Source organism: Podarcis vaucheri (assembly GCF_965113315.1).
Source record: "Podarcis vaucheri genome assembly, chromosome: 3".
Taxonomy (NCBI): Eukaryota; Metazoa; Chordata; class Lepidosauria; order Squamata; family Lacertidae; genus Podarcis; species Podarcis vaucheri.
Genome location: NC_138761.1, coordinates 17,934,036 through 17,947,096, shown reverse-complemented (window position 1 = coordinate 17,947,096; position 13,061 = coordinate 17,934,036). Strand labels below are relative to the sequence as shown.

At 44.4% G+C, this 13,061-nt stretch overlaps 1 protein-coding gene across 5 annotated transcripts in view; it reads left to right on the top strand.

The window, feature by feature from the left end:
* SLC8A1 (solute carrier family 8 member A1) overlaps nucleotides 1–12,428 on the top strand; it is a 308,213-nt gene extending 295,785 nt beyond the window's left edge. For all 5 annotated transcript variants that reach the window (XM_082217401.1, XM_082217403.1, XM_082217399.1 and 2 more), the window contains one exon: nucleotides 7,791–12,428. In XM_082217401.1, coding sequence (XP_082073527.1) covers nucleotides 7,791–8,167 — 377 coding nt within the window. In that variant the 3' untranslated portion in view covers nucleotides 8,168–12,428. The remainder of the gene's footprint in view (nucleotides 1–7,790) is intronic.
* Nucleotides 12,429–13,061: the final 633 nt, after the last annotated feature.

The following is a 13,061-nucleotide window of genomic DNA, read 5'->3' as shown; positions in this document are numbered from 1 at the left end:
TCCGACCTGTGGATCTGTTATATAAAGCTATATTTGCATGAGAACTGAGAGGTCATTCAGTCTGAGGGAAAGGTTTCATGGCTGGGTTGTTTTCAGGAACAGTTCTTCCAAAAATATCTCATGCCATCTATCATGTATCTCTCATATGCTGGAAGCAAGATTTTGTGTGTGTGTGTGTGTGTGTGTGTGTGTGTGTGTGTGTGTGTGTGTTCCCCTAGCATCCCCAAACATGCAAAGCTTTTTTCCCCCACTTCAAAGCAGCTTCAGCCAACCTTCCATTTCTGAATATAACAGCCACTTTCTAGCATGTTCATACACAATTCCTGAAAACAGAGTGGCATTTAGCATCGGGGGCTGTCTTTTGCTGCGGGAACAGCTAATGAAACTCTCTTTTAATGACTATTGAAATAGAAAGCTCCCTTTTCTGTTGGTGCAACGTCGGTTCACGTTACTTTGAAAGAGCAAACTCGTTATGAAACTTGTCGCAGTCTCTAAAAATTACTTACACTTCTGTAAGCCTGTTAAGGGCTGAGGCGCTTACAGAAGGGAAGAGGGCTACTCTGCAGCGGGATGGTGACATTTAACTGCATTGCAAATGCGCAGCACAACATCAAAACCAAGTAACTTGCAATAAAAAGCTAAGCCAAGGGGATTTCCAGCCACCCCCCGCCGCCAAGCAGTCATCACTTACCCTAAGAAAATATGCAGATTATAAATGATCAGCCTGACAATAATCTTTTCTACAATGAAAATGACAGCTTAATCCTTGAACAGGCATCTATAACCATCCCCATTCTCTGTGAAGGCATACCATTAATAAATGACACTTTACTTAGACTAAATTTGCAATGTAGCCTCATTTACTAATTGCTGCTTATTTCTGTAGCGTAAATTCACATCGTAATAATGCCTGCATATTGATACAGCAATTCAAAATGTTCCAAGTGATTCAGTAAATATTAGCTCTTTAATCCTTACAACAACAACCCTAGGTAACCTCACTAGGAGAGGGTACCTGTGACCCTCCAGATGCTGTTGGCTACAGTTCATATCCTGTTTGGCCCCAGGCAATGCTGGCTGGGGCTGATGGGAGATGGAGTCCAACAGTTTTTGCGACATCACAGGTTCCCCATCCTTGATACACCGCCATAGCAAGATTCCATCTGCCTGCCTAATTCTAACTGACTGGGCTTTGAGCAGAGAAGCGCCGTATCAGCATCATGGAGCGTAGCAAATTAATCAGTTTAACAAGGGACAAACATTTTAACCATTCCTTTTCTTTGTTGAATATTTATTCATTCGTTCGTTTTACTTATTATCGCCCTTAGTCTAAGGATCACAGGGTGTAAATCACACTGTTCCAGGTTGAAGTTAACTCTTTATTAGCAAAAACAGAATTGGCACAGGAGTGTCAGGCCTAATGAGCACAGCAACTCCTCTCCAGTTGCTCAGACTGAAGGTTCCCCATCTCCCCACAGCTGCCTAAGTCCCCCTCCTCTCCAGTTTTTTTCCCAAGCAACCAGAGACTGCGCCTGTGTGTCACCAATCTCTCCTCCACCATCTTCATACCTCTTCTGGTTCCGGGAAACAAGAGGGTAGGGGAACTTGTTGCAGCACCCATGGCTCTTCACCAGCCCGACTCATGCCTGCCTCTTGGCCTCCATCCTCTCCCTCACCTGATTCAGCTTCCGCATCTGATTCTGGATGTCTTTCTACCACAAACTTTCTCTGCTCCCTAAGTCCCATGACCTCCTCAGCTTCCGGCACCTCCTTTCCCCAGTCTTCTCCCTCTTCATTGTCCCACCACCAATCTCCAGGCTCATTGTCTTCTTCCCCTAGGGGTTCCTCAACTGGTTTCTCCCACCATTCCTCTGCATCCAGCTAGTCCATGACCCAAGGCGGTTTACAGTATAAATATCCACTCCTTCTTCCTCTGTCTGCACCGGTTTGTAATTATACCTTTACTTTTGTTTTACTGCCAGTAGAAAGGGACATTTAAAATCAGCCAGAAACCTCAAATGTTGCCATGTATAATCGCCCCATAGCAAGAGAACACCTGTTCAGGGTTCTAGCTAGGCAACCAGTCAAATGCTCCTCCAGAGCCCTCTAGGAGGAGTGGGGTTCTGAGCTACCATGCATAGGACTGTGCTGTAAGTTGCAAGCACAGCACCAGTTGCATTGATGGCACCTAGTTTTTGGCAAACGAACTTATAGGCATCTCATCACGTTGAAACAGCCGAGCTGATCTTGGAGTGGAACACATTAATAAGCCAAGTAATTGAACTATCCCTATGAGTCATTCAAGTGCAACAGCAAAGTGAATATAATATAATATCAAGTTCCTGTTTGAGAGACTGGATTCCTTAGCAGATTGCAATAACATTTTATGACATAATTTAATTCCACTGACCTCAATGAATAATGAGGTGGTGCTTAAATCATGTGTAAATAATGTTTATTACCATTTTTTTGAAACAAAAAAAGCCCATGACTTTTAAAATATATAGAATATCCCATTAAATGATATAAAGAGTGCAGCAGCAGCAACTGACTACATAAAGTACGGTACATTATCTCATACTTGGGGCTGGAGCGGTGAAAGAATAAGGCCAGGATTTGGGGATATATGCTTCAACGTATCTCCTTACTCCCTGGGGTAGGGTGCCAACAAAGTGGCTAAATTCTACAGCAGATTTCTCTGGCAGATGCTTTGTCCTTTAAATTTTAAATGAATTTTCTTATTCATCAGCTTTGCAACTCTACGATCTTGCAGAAATGTTTATTACAGTTGGATCCATCCATAACACACAACTCCACTCCCCCATCCCATCACTTTTGTTAAACACTTGTTCCGTTCCATCACTCTGAATGTGCAGAGATCTTTTTGTACCTGAGCGCATGCAGCTTAAAAATCAATAAATCACAAGAAATAGGCAAAAGAGCCATTTACTGGGTTCTACACAGCATGCTTCAGTATGGGCGAAACAGTGGTTTGTGCTTACAACATTCATATCCATTTGGGTTTGTTTTCATTTTCTAAAATTTAATACAGAAGTCCTGCACAAGACTTGATATGTAGCTATACTGACATTCTCTGTTTATATACTGCAGTGACAATCTCCAAGGTAATCCCCGACACATGTTGAGATCCTGAAAGAACTTGGTTGTTGACATTCCAACAGCATGCGGCAATTGGTGGAAATAGGTGTACAACATTTGGACTGCCAGAAACAAAGGGTAGCCCTAGCTAATGTTAGACCTACTCAAGAGTTGAGCCACTGAAATTGATGGTCATGGCTAACATAGGTGCATTAATTTCAAGGGGTCAGCTTTGAGTAGAACTTCAGATACAACCCAAAATAGCTAGGTTGCACTCAGGTGAGGAGCAAATAAAAGTAGGAATGTGGTGATGGAGACCCAAATATCACCACACGCATAACAACCCGCTCACCACAAAAAAGTGTGCTAATGAACCTTCACACTAGCTGTGTTAGGGGGCTTGCAATTCTGCCCTTTACTGCATAATCACCTTATTCTTTTCAATTTTTTTCAAGGCCTCAGTTGGTTAGAGTGTGGCGCTTATAACTCCAAGATCGCAGGTTCAGTCCCTGTTTGGGACAGCTGCATATTCCCGCATTGCAAGGGGGTTGGACTAGATGACCCTCAGGGTCCCTTCCAAATCTACAATTCTATGATTCTAATTGTATGGTGTAGTTCAGCATTTGCTGGTATCTCAGGATCCCCCCCCCCAACATTTCATGGTAGACAGTAAAACTACATTGAACCACTTTATCATACCCTACCACAAAAAAAACACCACAACTTGTGAGGGAGAGGCTGAAAAAAGACTGAGAGACCTTCAGTTGTCTGGAGAATAAGACCAACTGATACTACTACAATAATTATTTATGACTTATACCCCACCCATCTGACTGACTTACCACAGCCACTCTGAGCAGCTTCCAGCATAATATAAAAACACATGGAGACATCAAACATTTAAAAAATTCTGCTATCCCAATTTCATGGCAATCTGCCTAGGTAATAACCAACATCTGCTTTGATGCTCCCATTAGAAGTACACTTACCGATTTTCCACGTTAAAATGAAATCTGGATTGAATATTTTTTTAAAGGTACAGGGTGGCATTTTGATGACATCATATGGATTTTGATGACATCATATGGCATCATATGGATAATGCAAGGGGGGAGGTGTGTGTCTAGAAGCACCCTAAATGAGCCACAGCTGCACAACATCAGTTTTCAATGACTATCAGAGAGCAACTCTTTTGTAGCATTTTTCAAATTGAAATGGCAAGGGCTGCTCTTGCCACCTACACCCTTTTTCACCCTTTTTTTTTTTTTACTATAGAGGTCAAACGAAGCCCAACAGTGGGCGTCTTTCATGAGCAATGCAAGAGGCGATCTTACAGTGCCATCCAATACGAGTCTATTGCTCAGTTCAATGCACCATAATAATAATAAAATTTTATTTATATATTGCCCTCCCCAGCCAAAGCCGGGCTCAGAGAGGCTAACAACAGTAAAATAGCACAACATTCTAAAATCATTTCAATATAAAATCAGTTCAAAACAAATTAACGGCAACCATTGGGCTAGAGTTCTGTGAGGATTGCCAAAGGTCAGGCTGAGCCCTGGCCAAAGGCCTGGTGGAACAGCTCTGTCTTGCAGGCCCTGTGGAAAGATGTCAAGTCCCGCAGGGCCCTAGTCTCTTGTGACAGAGCGTTCCACCAGATCGGAGCCACAGCCAAAAAAGCCCTGGCTCTGGTTGAGGCCAGCCTAACCTCCCTGTGGCCCGGGACCTCCAAGATGTTTTTGTTTGAAGACCGTAAGGTCCTCCGTGGGACATACCAGGAGAGGCAGTCTCGTAGGTACGAGGGTCCTAGGCCGTAAGTCCCAGGTGTATAGGAATGCAGGCTCAATCTTGTGTTTTTTGCAGGTGCATGACTGATCCATAAAATCACCCTCTCCTGTGTCTGGAAAATAGTCCCTGGGCCGTGGCCCTGACTCTGTGAGGGAGTGTCTGTCAGAAACTCCTGTGTCTGCCACATCAATATCCACAGAGGAGCCGAGTAATTCTGACATCAATTATGAAGCATAATTCTTAAGTTGTTGGGGTGCTGCTGAGACAAAAGTGTGGCGAGATTGCCTTTTTCCTTTCCTACAGCAATTATAGAAATTTCCAGTGTGCTATTTTTATGGGTAAAAGCAGCTTTTGAATTTCACTGTAAATTAACTTTCTTGCTATATTTATTTGGCCTTTTCTTTCCCTGGGAAAGAAGAGCTTAGCTGCCAGCTGGGATTTCATAATTCTGCTTTCAAAACTCCATGGGAAGAACATGTTTCTGAAACTTCTTGTGCTGGCGGGGAGCAGTTTTAAACAACCACTGTTTTTTTCATGAGCTATTCTTTATCTCCCTTTTACCCAGGTTGACCTGGGAGTGCTTAAGTGCATTAAGTAATCACTTTGTTGAACAGTTTGCTGCATCTTCTTTGATCACCCCCAAACCTTCCTAAAAATATTGACTTATGCATTTTGGGTGGGTTTTAAATGACACATTTTTTTCCTCTAATGAAATGGATATTTATTTGTTGTTGGAGTACCACAAAGTCAACAGATGGCTGTAAAGATAAAATATTGGGATAGGTGGAAAATAACCAACACTGGTTGAAAGTGCAGAGAAGGCGACTCAGTGTAGACTTAGTAGTAGTAGTAGTAATTAGAGGCAACTCAAAGCAATGTAATTCTGTGCCCCTCTAAACTATGGTTTGCAAAAGAGTGCTTCCTTTGCCCTGCTCTTCTTCCCCCCTTTGTAGAGTAACATCCCTCCTCTCTTCCTATGCAGGTGTTAAATATGGCTTCAGGTTACATGTGAGCTGGTGTGATGTAGTGTCTAAGGACAGAGCGATGAATAAGAAAGTAGCTGGTTGATTTAAATCTCTTCTCTGCCATGAGAGCTCAGGCTTTCTCTCAGGGTCAACCTATTCATCTGCAATAGAGAGGATAATGAGACTGACTTACAAGGCTGTTGGTAAAGACTGCAACCCAATAATGAATGTAAAATGCTATACTGGCAACTCCCCCCTTACTTGTTGTTGTTTAGTCGTGTCCAACTCTTCATGACCCCATGGACCAGAGCACGCCAAGCACCTTACACAGGGGGTTATATTCTGGGGCCCCACACGCATAAGTAAAATCACGTAAAGTAGGGAGCACTCCTTAAGCTCCTCTTTTTACCTGCTCTCCATGCTCATTTTCTTTTATACAATACATTTGCTTCCAGATTTCCAGAAAGGGCAGGGAACAGTGCGTCCAAACCCTCTGCAATTCAGCTTCCTCCTGCCCAACAACTATTGAGTGGGGTAGCGCAGCAGCAGTGAGAGCTCCCACATGCCATTTTGGAACCCATAAGGGTCCTTTATTTGTGGAGTTTTGGCTCACTAACATCCTCTTCCGGCTCTGGGGTTTGAATTGAATTATTTATTTATTTTATATGGCGCCATGCGCATGAGTTGATCATGAGCAACTGGGAGTTGCTTCTACAAATGTTAACGGTTATTATTACTGACAAAACCCACGTTAACCATGGGTCACTTGTGCTAGAAACCATGGCTTGGAATTGATTTTGGAATCACGGCCACATGGGAATTCCGTTGTGTTAACCATGGTTATCAAGATGTTCCCCAAGGCCAGCAACCGGTTTGTAAAGCATCATTTGCAGGGCACTATCCTTACCAGGCGCAAAGTTGAATCGAAAAGTGGGTGCCTGCACCATGGGTCACACCTCATAACCTTTGAAAGGAAACTTGCGTGGAATAAATCTGTAAACTGAAGGTGCTGTTTATCCTTTTCATCTGCCTTTCCTCCGGCTATTAGAAGAGAAGTGAGAAGCAAGAGTGCAGGTCACCTAAATATCTGCATATTGGTGCTTGCTTAAAACCAAACCCTCTCATAGACTCCTGTGGCTTTTGAAAGGCAAATCATCTTTGGATGGGATCTAGAAGGTGAGAGAGAACATGCAAATAAGAATGTATTCAAACTTTCAAGCAGCTTTCTGCGACTTATTCTCATGGGAAGCTACCATAGAATAGGGCTGTGCATATTCCATTTTCAGATAAGACCCCCTTTATGCCTGAATCTGGCTACTTTAGGCTTGCAGTCTGAGGTTTTTGCTCCGAGAGGATCTCAGTTTTTCAACTGAGACTGGGTGCTTAGCAACTAAGCTTTCCTGCAGGTTGACTTTGGCTTCATGTTTAAATTGATGGCTGAGTTAAGCTGGTATGTGCATTAACCATGGGCATGCTGGAGGGCACGGGAAATATGCATGCAATAAGACTGCTAGCACATTTGCAAAGCTAAGCAGGGTACAGATGATTTCAAATTGGATGGGGGACGGCGTGTTGAGATTCCTGCGTTGCAGGGTGTTGGACTAGATAGGCCTCCAACTCTACAGTTCTATCATTCTATGTGTGTATGTTGTTAGTGAATTAACCCTGTACTTGCTATAAAGGTGGTTGGGAAATTAAACAGCAAAGTAGAGGAGGCTGTATGTGAAAATGAGGAGGAACAAATCTGAGTCTCTACCCCGGAAGCCTATCGGTGTATATTTATGTGACAAGGCAAGTTGCAAAGACTGGTTCACACCGCAAAGGACGTTGCATTGCTAAGCAAGTTGCCTCCCGCTTTGCCCTAATATGCTGCCACCAAGCCCCTTGGGGTGGCAAACAGGTGCAAGATTAACAACGGTGTTTCTTTTCACTCCGCAGACACGTTTGCCAGCAAGGTGGCAGCCACGCAGGATCAATACGCAGACGCTTCCATAGGCAACGTCACCGGGAGCAACGCAGTGAATGTTTTCCTGGGGATTGGTGTCGCCTGGTCCATTGCTGCCATCTACCACGCAGCCAACGGCAGGGCATTTGAAGTCCAACCAGGCACCCTGGCTTTCTCCGTCACCCTCTTCACTATATTTGCTTTTATCAGTGTTGGCGTGCTCCTCTACCGGCGGAGACCGGAGATTGGAGGTGAGCTGGGCGGGCCACGGACTGCCAAGATTCTGACCTCATGCCTCTTTGTGCTCCTCTGGCTCTTGTACATATTATTCTCATCTCTGGAAGCCTACTGCCACATACAGGGCTTCTAAAAGAACTATTGGAGAGAGCATCTATATGTATCTATATATACAGAGAGAGAGAAAAAGAGAGAGATAGTTATATAGATATAGATCTAATATTATTGAACTGAGGAAGAAAAGACATTTTGCCATGTTCACTTATCTACTGATGGAATGTAGCTTTGCGGTAGGAGTTTGGAACCTGCAGGACTCTCCACCAGGGGCAGCGTGATAGAGACGGAGGCACAGATGCAGGGCCATCTTTGCAACTCAACCTACAAGATCACGATGGAGTTACTTTCTATTTCCCCCTTCTCCTCCCCTAGATGAGGATGGATCCGATTGCAGTTGGGGGGGGAGGGCCTTGATTGGAATGGCGAAAGGCCAGGTCCAGCTATATCGTATTGAGTGGATGACTTTTCCAAGGGGAGTTCTTGACTTTCTTACCGATATCTTTGTTGCCTTCTTCATAACTCAAGAATGAGCCGAATCATCGCCCTCAAAGAAAACATGTGAGTGTGGAGTGACATACACGGTCCGGGGGCTTTCTAGCCTCCATGCTGTTTTGGGGTGTGGTTGGTTGTTGTTGTTTTTTTTGTATTCTTCCCCCTTTGCTGTCCAGCTATTAAGAGTACCTTACGTTGAAAACAACCACACAAATCCCTTTTCCCTTTTTTCTTTTCTTTTCTTTTGGAACTGTATTTATGATTGGCGCATCCAGTCCCCCTTTAAAAGAAAAACGATCTTCTTAGACAGCCTTTGACCAGCACTCCATTTGCTCCGAAACTGTGGAATTTACAGACACATGCCCAAAGCCCTAATGTCCAACTCCTGCTTCGCTTTTTTGTTCTCGCTCTGACGTGCCTCGTCAGATTTGTTTCACTTACCTCCTGTGCCCTTGCCCACCCTGCTGCCACTCTTCGCTGCTCTGCTCCTTCTCATGCTCCTCTTTGGGAATGCTTTCATGGTACTTGCTGTAACACTTTGCATGAAAGAAGCAAACCATAATCTGTAATATAGCATTGAATAGCGGTGATAGTCTGCTCAGCGATGCCGATTGAACACTGAAGATGCAAGTATGTGGTCTTTTTTTCCCTCTCTCTCTTTCTTTCCACACTTTCCCTTTCCTTTTTAACAAACAGGACGAGAGGCAGGAAGTAGCTGGCAGTCCTTTGCTCTGCATAAGTGTCCTAAGAAGCAATAACCAAGAGATGTGTGGAAATGCGTGTGTTTTAAAAGGGAAAATTTGCGCAGAGTCTTAGGCCATTCTAGAAAGGGATCTTACCTGCCAGCCAAGCTTAGGATGAACTTGAACATAGGAACCTGCTTACACTGAGTCAGGCCAATGGCCCATCTAGCACAGTACTGTCTACTCTGACTGGCAGAGGCATCTTCCAGCTACCTACCATTTTTAACTCAAGAGTCCATGGATCAAACCTGGGACTTTCGGCATACAAAGCATAGGCTCTACCACTGACTTACAGATGTGTAGAACCTGCTTTGCATCTAGTCTGTATGAACTAAGTGGGTCTTAGCATTGCTCACGCTAAGTATGAGTAGCCATATCAAGCCCTAAATAAGCAGAATACCCTTGAGCTTTTCTTCAAGTGTCAGTTTCCCCTCCCCAATATATTTATGCTGTGTTTGTTTCTGTCTTTAAGAACCTGATGTGCCAACCCTTTGGCACCTTTGGCTTCAGCACTTTGAAAACCTGTACCCTGCTCCAGTCTTCATGAAGGGCACCTTGCAGACACAGTCAGATTTAGTCCCCTCCAATGGATGTTAAACATTCCACTACCCACCGATCTTCATTGTCCTAGCTAGGAAAAGTGGCAAATCTTGCATTGTCCAGCAGTGGATGCATTTTGTCCCTGGGAACTAGAAGGTGGACTCCTGCTATTTATTAGTTATTCATTGTGAGCTATAGACTCAGTCCTTGTACAATTGCACAGAGAGGTACTGAAACAGCTTTTGCTTTGGAAATGCCATCATCCAGCGCTCAGGTACAGACGATGCTTGCTTTGTTGCTGGGTTGTTTGTTTTTTCCATCTCTCCCCGTCCACCTTTCTTCCCCCACACCTTTCTCATTTATCAGATCCCCACCCTGTCTCCAAGCTCTGGTGCTCGTGGAAGGAACAAGCCATTTAGAAAAGGATCAGAACAAGGGAAGTCAGCCAGTCTTAAGATACCACCAGGGTAGCATGGAAGGACCCTTCAAGGCATGGCTAGAGGGAACCAAAACCCTGCAGTGATTGCAGGGAAGGATCAGGACTACACATCAGGAGATCCAAAAATAGATGTGAAGGGGGCTGCTCGGCAGTCATGGGCCACTGTTGCTAGCTCTGTAAGATTGAGAAAATGCAGGAGATGTGAGGAGAGAGAATTCTGACTGTAGCAGCTTGGAACTACTTGAGTGGAGACGAAAATGGGTACCCAGGGCTGAGCGAGGGGAGCTGTTCAAGAAAGCAACTGAATTGACACAGCAGAAAAGGGGAGATTAGGGAGACAGACCCTGCTGAAATAAATCAACTCTCCCACCCTAATAGAACAAGGTCCACTTGTTGGAGGTGTGCAGGAGCTCATCACCAATGCTTCCTTCCTCTTAAGCAAAGTCTATTTACAGGGGAACAGAAACACAGTCAATCTTTTTGGCAGACAAGTGCACACAGTGTGTGCACCTTCCCTGGCCACATTAAAGCTAGTGGGTGTGCACTTCTGGAATTAAAAAAAGGACCCATGCAAACACTTCCTTAAGTGCAGTCCTGCATCTCAGTTGGGTGAGCAGTTCCGGAGAGAGCTAGGAGGATGGTTTTCAGGGTGGCGAGCAGCTGCCAACTGGAGGGAAGGCAAATCCATTCACACTTTTTATCTCCTAAAACAGTGGCTCATGCTCAGGAGTGAGGTTGTTGGTCCATCTAGCTCAGTTCTGTCTACTCCCAGTGGAAGTGTTTCTCTGGGGTCTTGCACCAGACATGCCAGAGGCTGCAACCGGGACCTTATGTGCAAAGCGTAACAGCTGTGGCTCTGCAGTGTGTGCGTGGCCTTATGATTTGAGTGATATTGCTTGGGGACAAAAGGAATTTGCAAGCCATGCCCCGAAACCCAAGCCCTAGTCTTTCTTCCGTTAGTACATCTAATGGCAGTATCAGGGAGCGTCCTTAGAGCCACATTATTTCCTCTATAGATTGACCCCAAACAACTGCTCTTCTCTCACACCATGACACATGGAGTGATTCCCCCCCCCACACACACACACACACAAATATATATAATCACATGCCAGGAACAAAATGGTTGGGTGTATCCATTCTAAGAAGCAGGAGGGGGCAGATAGCAATAGACCACCTCCATCTTGTAAAACAACAGGAAACTGTGTCCATGCACCTTAGCTGGACCAGAACATCAACTGCTATAGGATCGTTTGTTAAACGTCACAGGAAAATCTAATTGTATCATTAACCCTATAATGACTGAATGGAGGATGTTGCAGGGGGAGGTGGGTTCTCTCTTTGTATTAGCAGATTTCTTACTAGACTGTAGCCTCCAGATTCATTCAAATCCGTGGTATTTTTGCCAATATAATGAATGAGAGGTGTGGAATGGCCCAGAGCCATGCTCGAGAGTTCCCTGTTCATTTTAAGTGGGGTGGGGGGAGAAAGGCAAGCTTTGCATGCACATTTTGTTGTCCGTTGAAATGAAGGAGAAGCCCTGTGCACACAAAACACTTCCCTGCGCCTATCCTTCATTAGTTGTGATTGCGGAAATAAACCACTGCTGGTCAAATCCTTAGTAGCTTCTTCTGGGCCAGCTGAAGTCTTGTGAATGAACTTTCCATCCGCATCACATGGTTAAAGGGACAGAGGTTAGCCTAGGCTTTTGCCCAGTCTGCGGAATGCTTGAGTTGTCCTGTTGTGAGTTTTTCTTCTTAAAATGGAGTGAATAATATTTCCCTCCCCACCCCCACACCCCGTAAAAAAAAAATTCTTCACTTTTTGAGGATTTATTTTTCCTGTTTGGTTTCATTTGATTTGTTTGTTGGGGTGGGTGGGGGAGGGGAGAAAATTAAGCAACGATTGGGGTTGTTCAGGGATTATAATAATAATAATAATTAATATTATTATGGCTGTGTTTGTGTAAAATGATTTCATTTCATCTTGTTTGTTTGTTTTCCTTCATTTTTATTTGCGTGTATTGTGCACAGTAACGGAGAGGCAGTGAGTACACTGATTGTGATCAATGGTACACTGAGGCACAGAAAAAAAATAAAATTTATAATTGGTTCTGATTTGAACATTAGTACTGCTGCATTTTCCCTGTGCGTCTCATTTCTTCTTCCATTGACACCTCTCATTCATGTGTTTGTGTGTGTTTTTATTGTTATTTGATATGTTCCTTCCATGGTCTTAAGTCCTTAGTGGGCTCCTGCAAAGCCTGGGTTTTAGATGCAAGATATCCATTCAGAAAGACAGTATCCATGTTTTTCCCCCCAGGCAGGTACAAAACATGATCAGAGAAATAGCCATGTTGCTGTCCATTTCCCCACAATTCACACACTCTTGTTCTATTCAGTACCCACTAACACACACACACACTACAACTGTTAAGGCCACAAGCAGAGCTGAAGTCAGAAGATACAAGGCAAAACCAGGTGCTGGTGCTGAGGCAACATCCTCACACATCCCAAAGTCAAGATGCTCTCTCAGAGAGTCGCACCCCAAAGCTGGAGCTTTCTAGCACCTGGTGGGGAAGGACTGGCCCTTGGCGGCAGCTGGCAATTATCAGGCAGGCTGGTGATTGAGCCGCTGTGGTGCCTTTGAGCCACAGAGCTCCGTCTGCTGAAACTGCAGTGGAACCCAAACCCTGGGGGCAGAGGGACTAAGGCTCCAGCGCCTGACTGCCGGAAGTCTTGCCTCTAGATCAACAT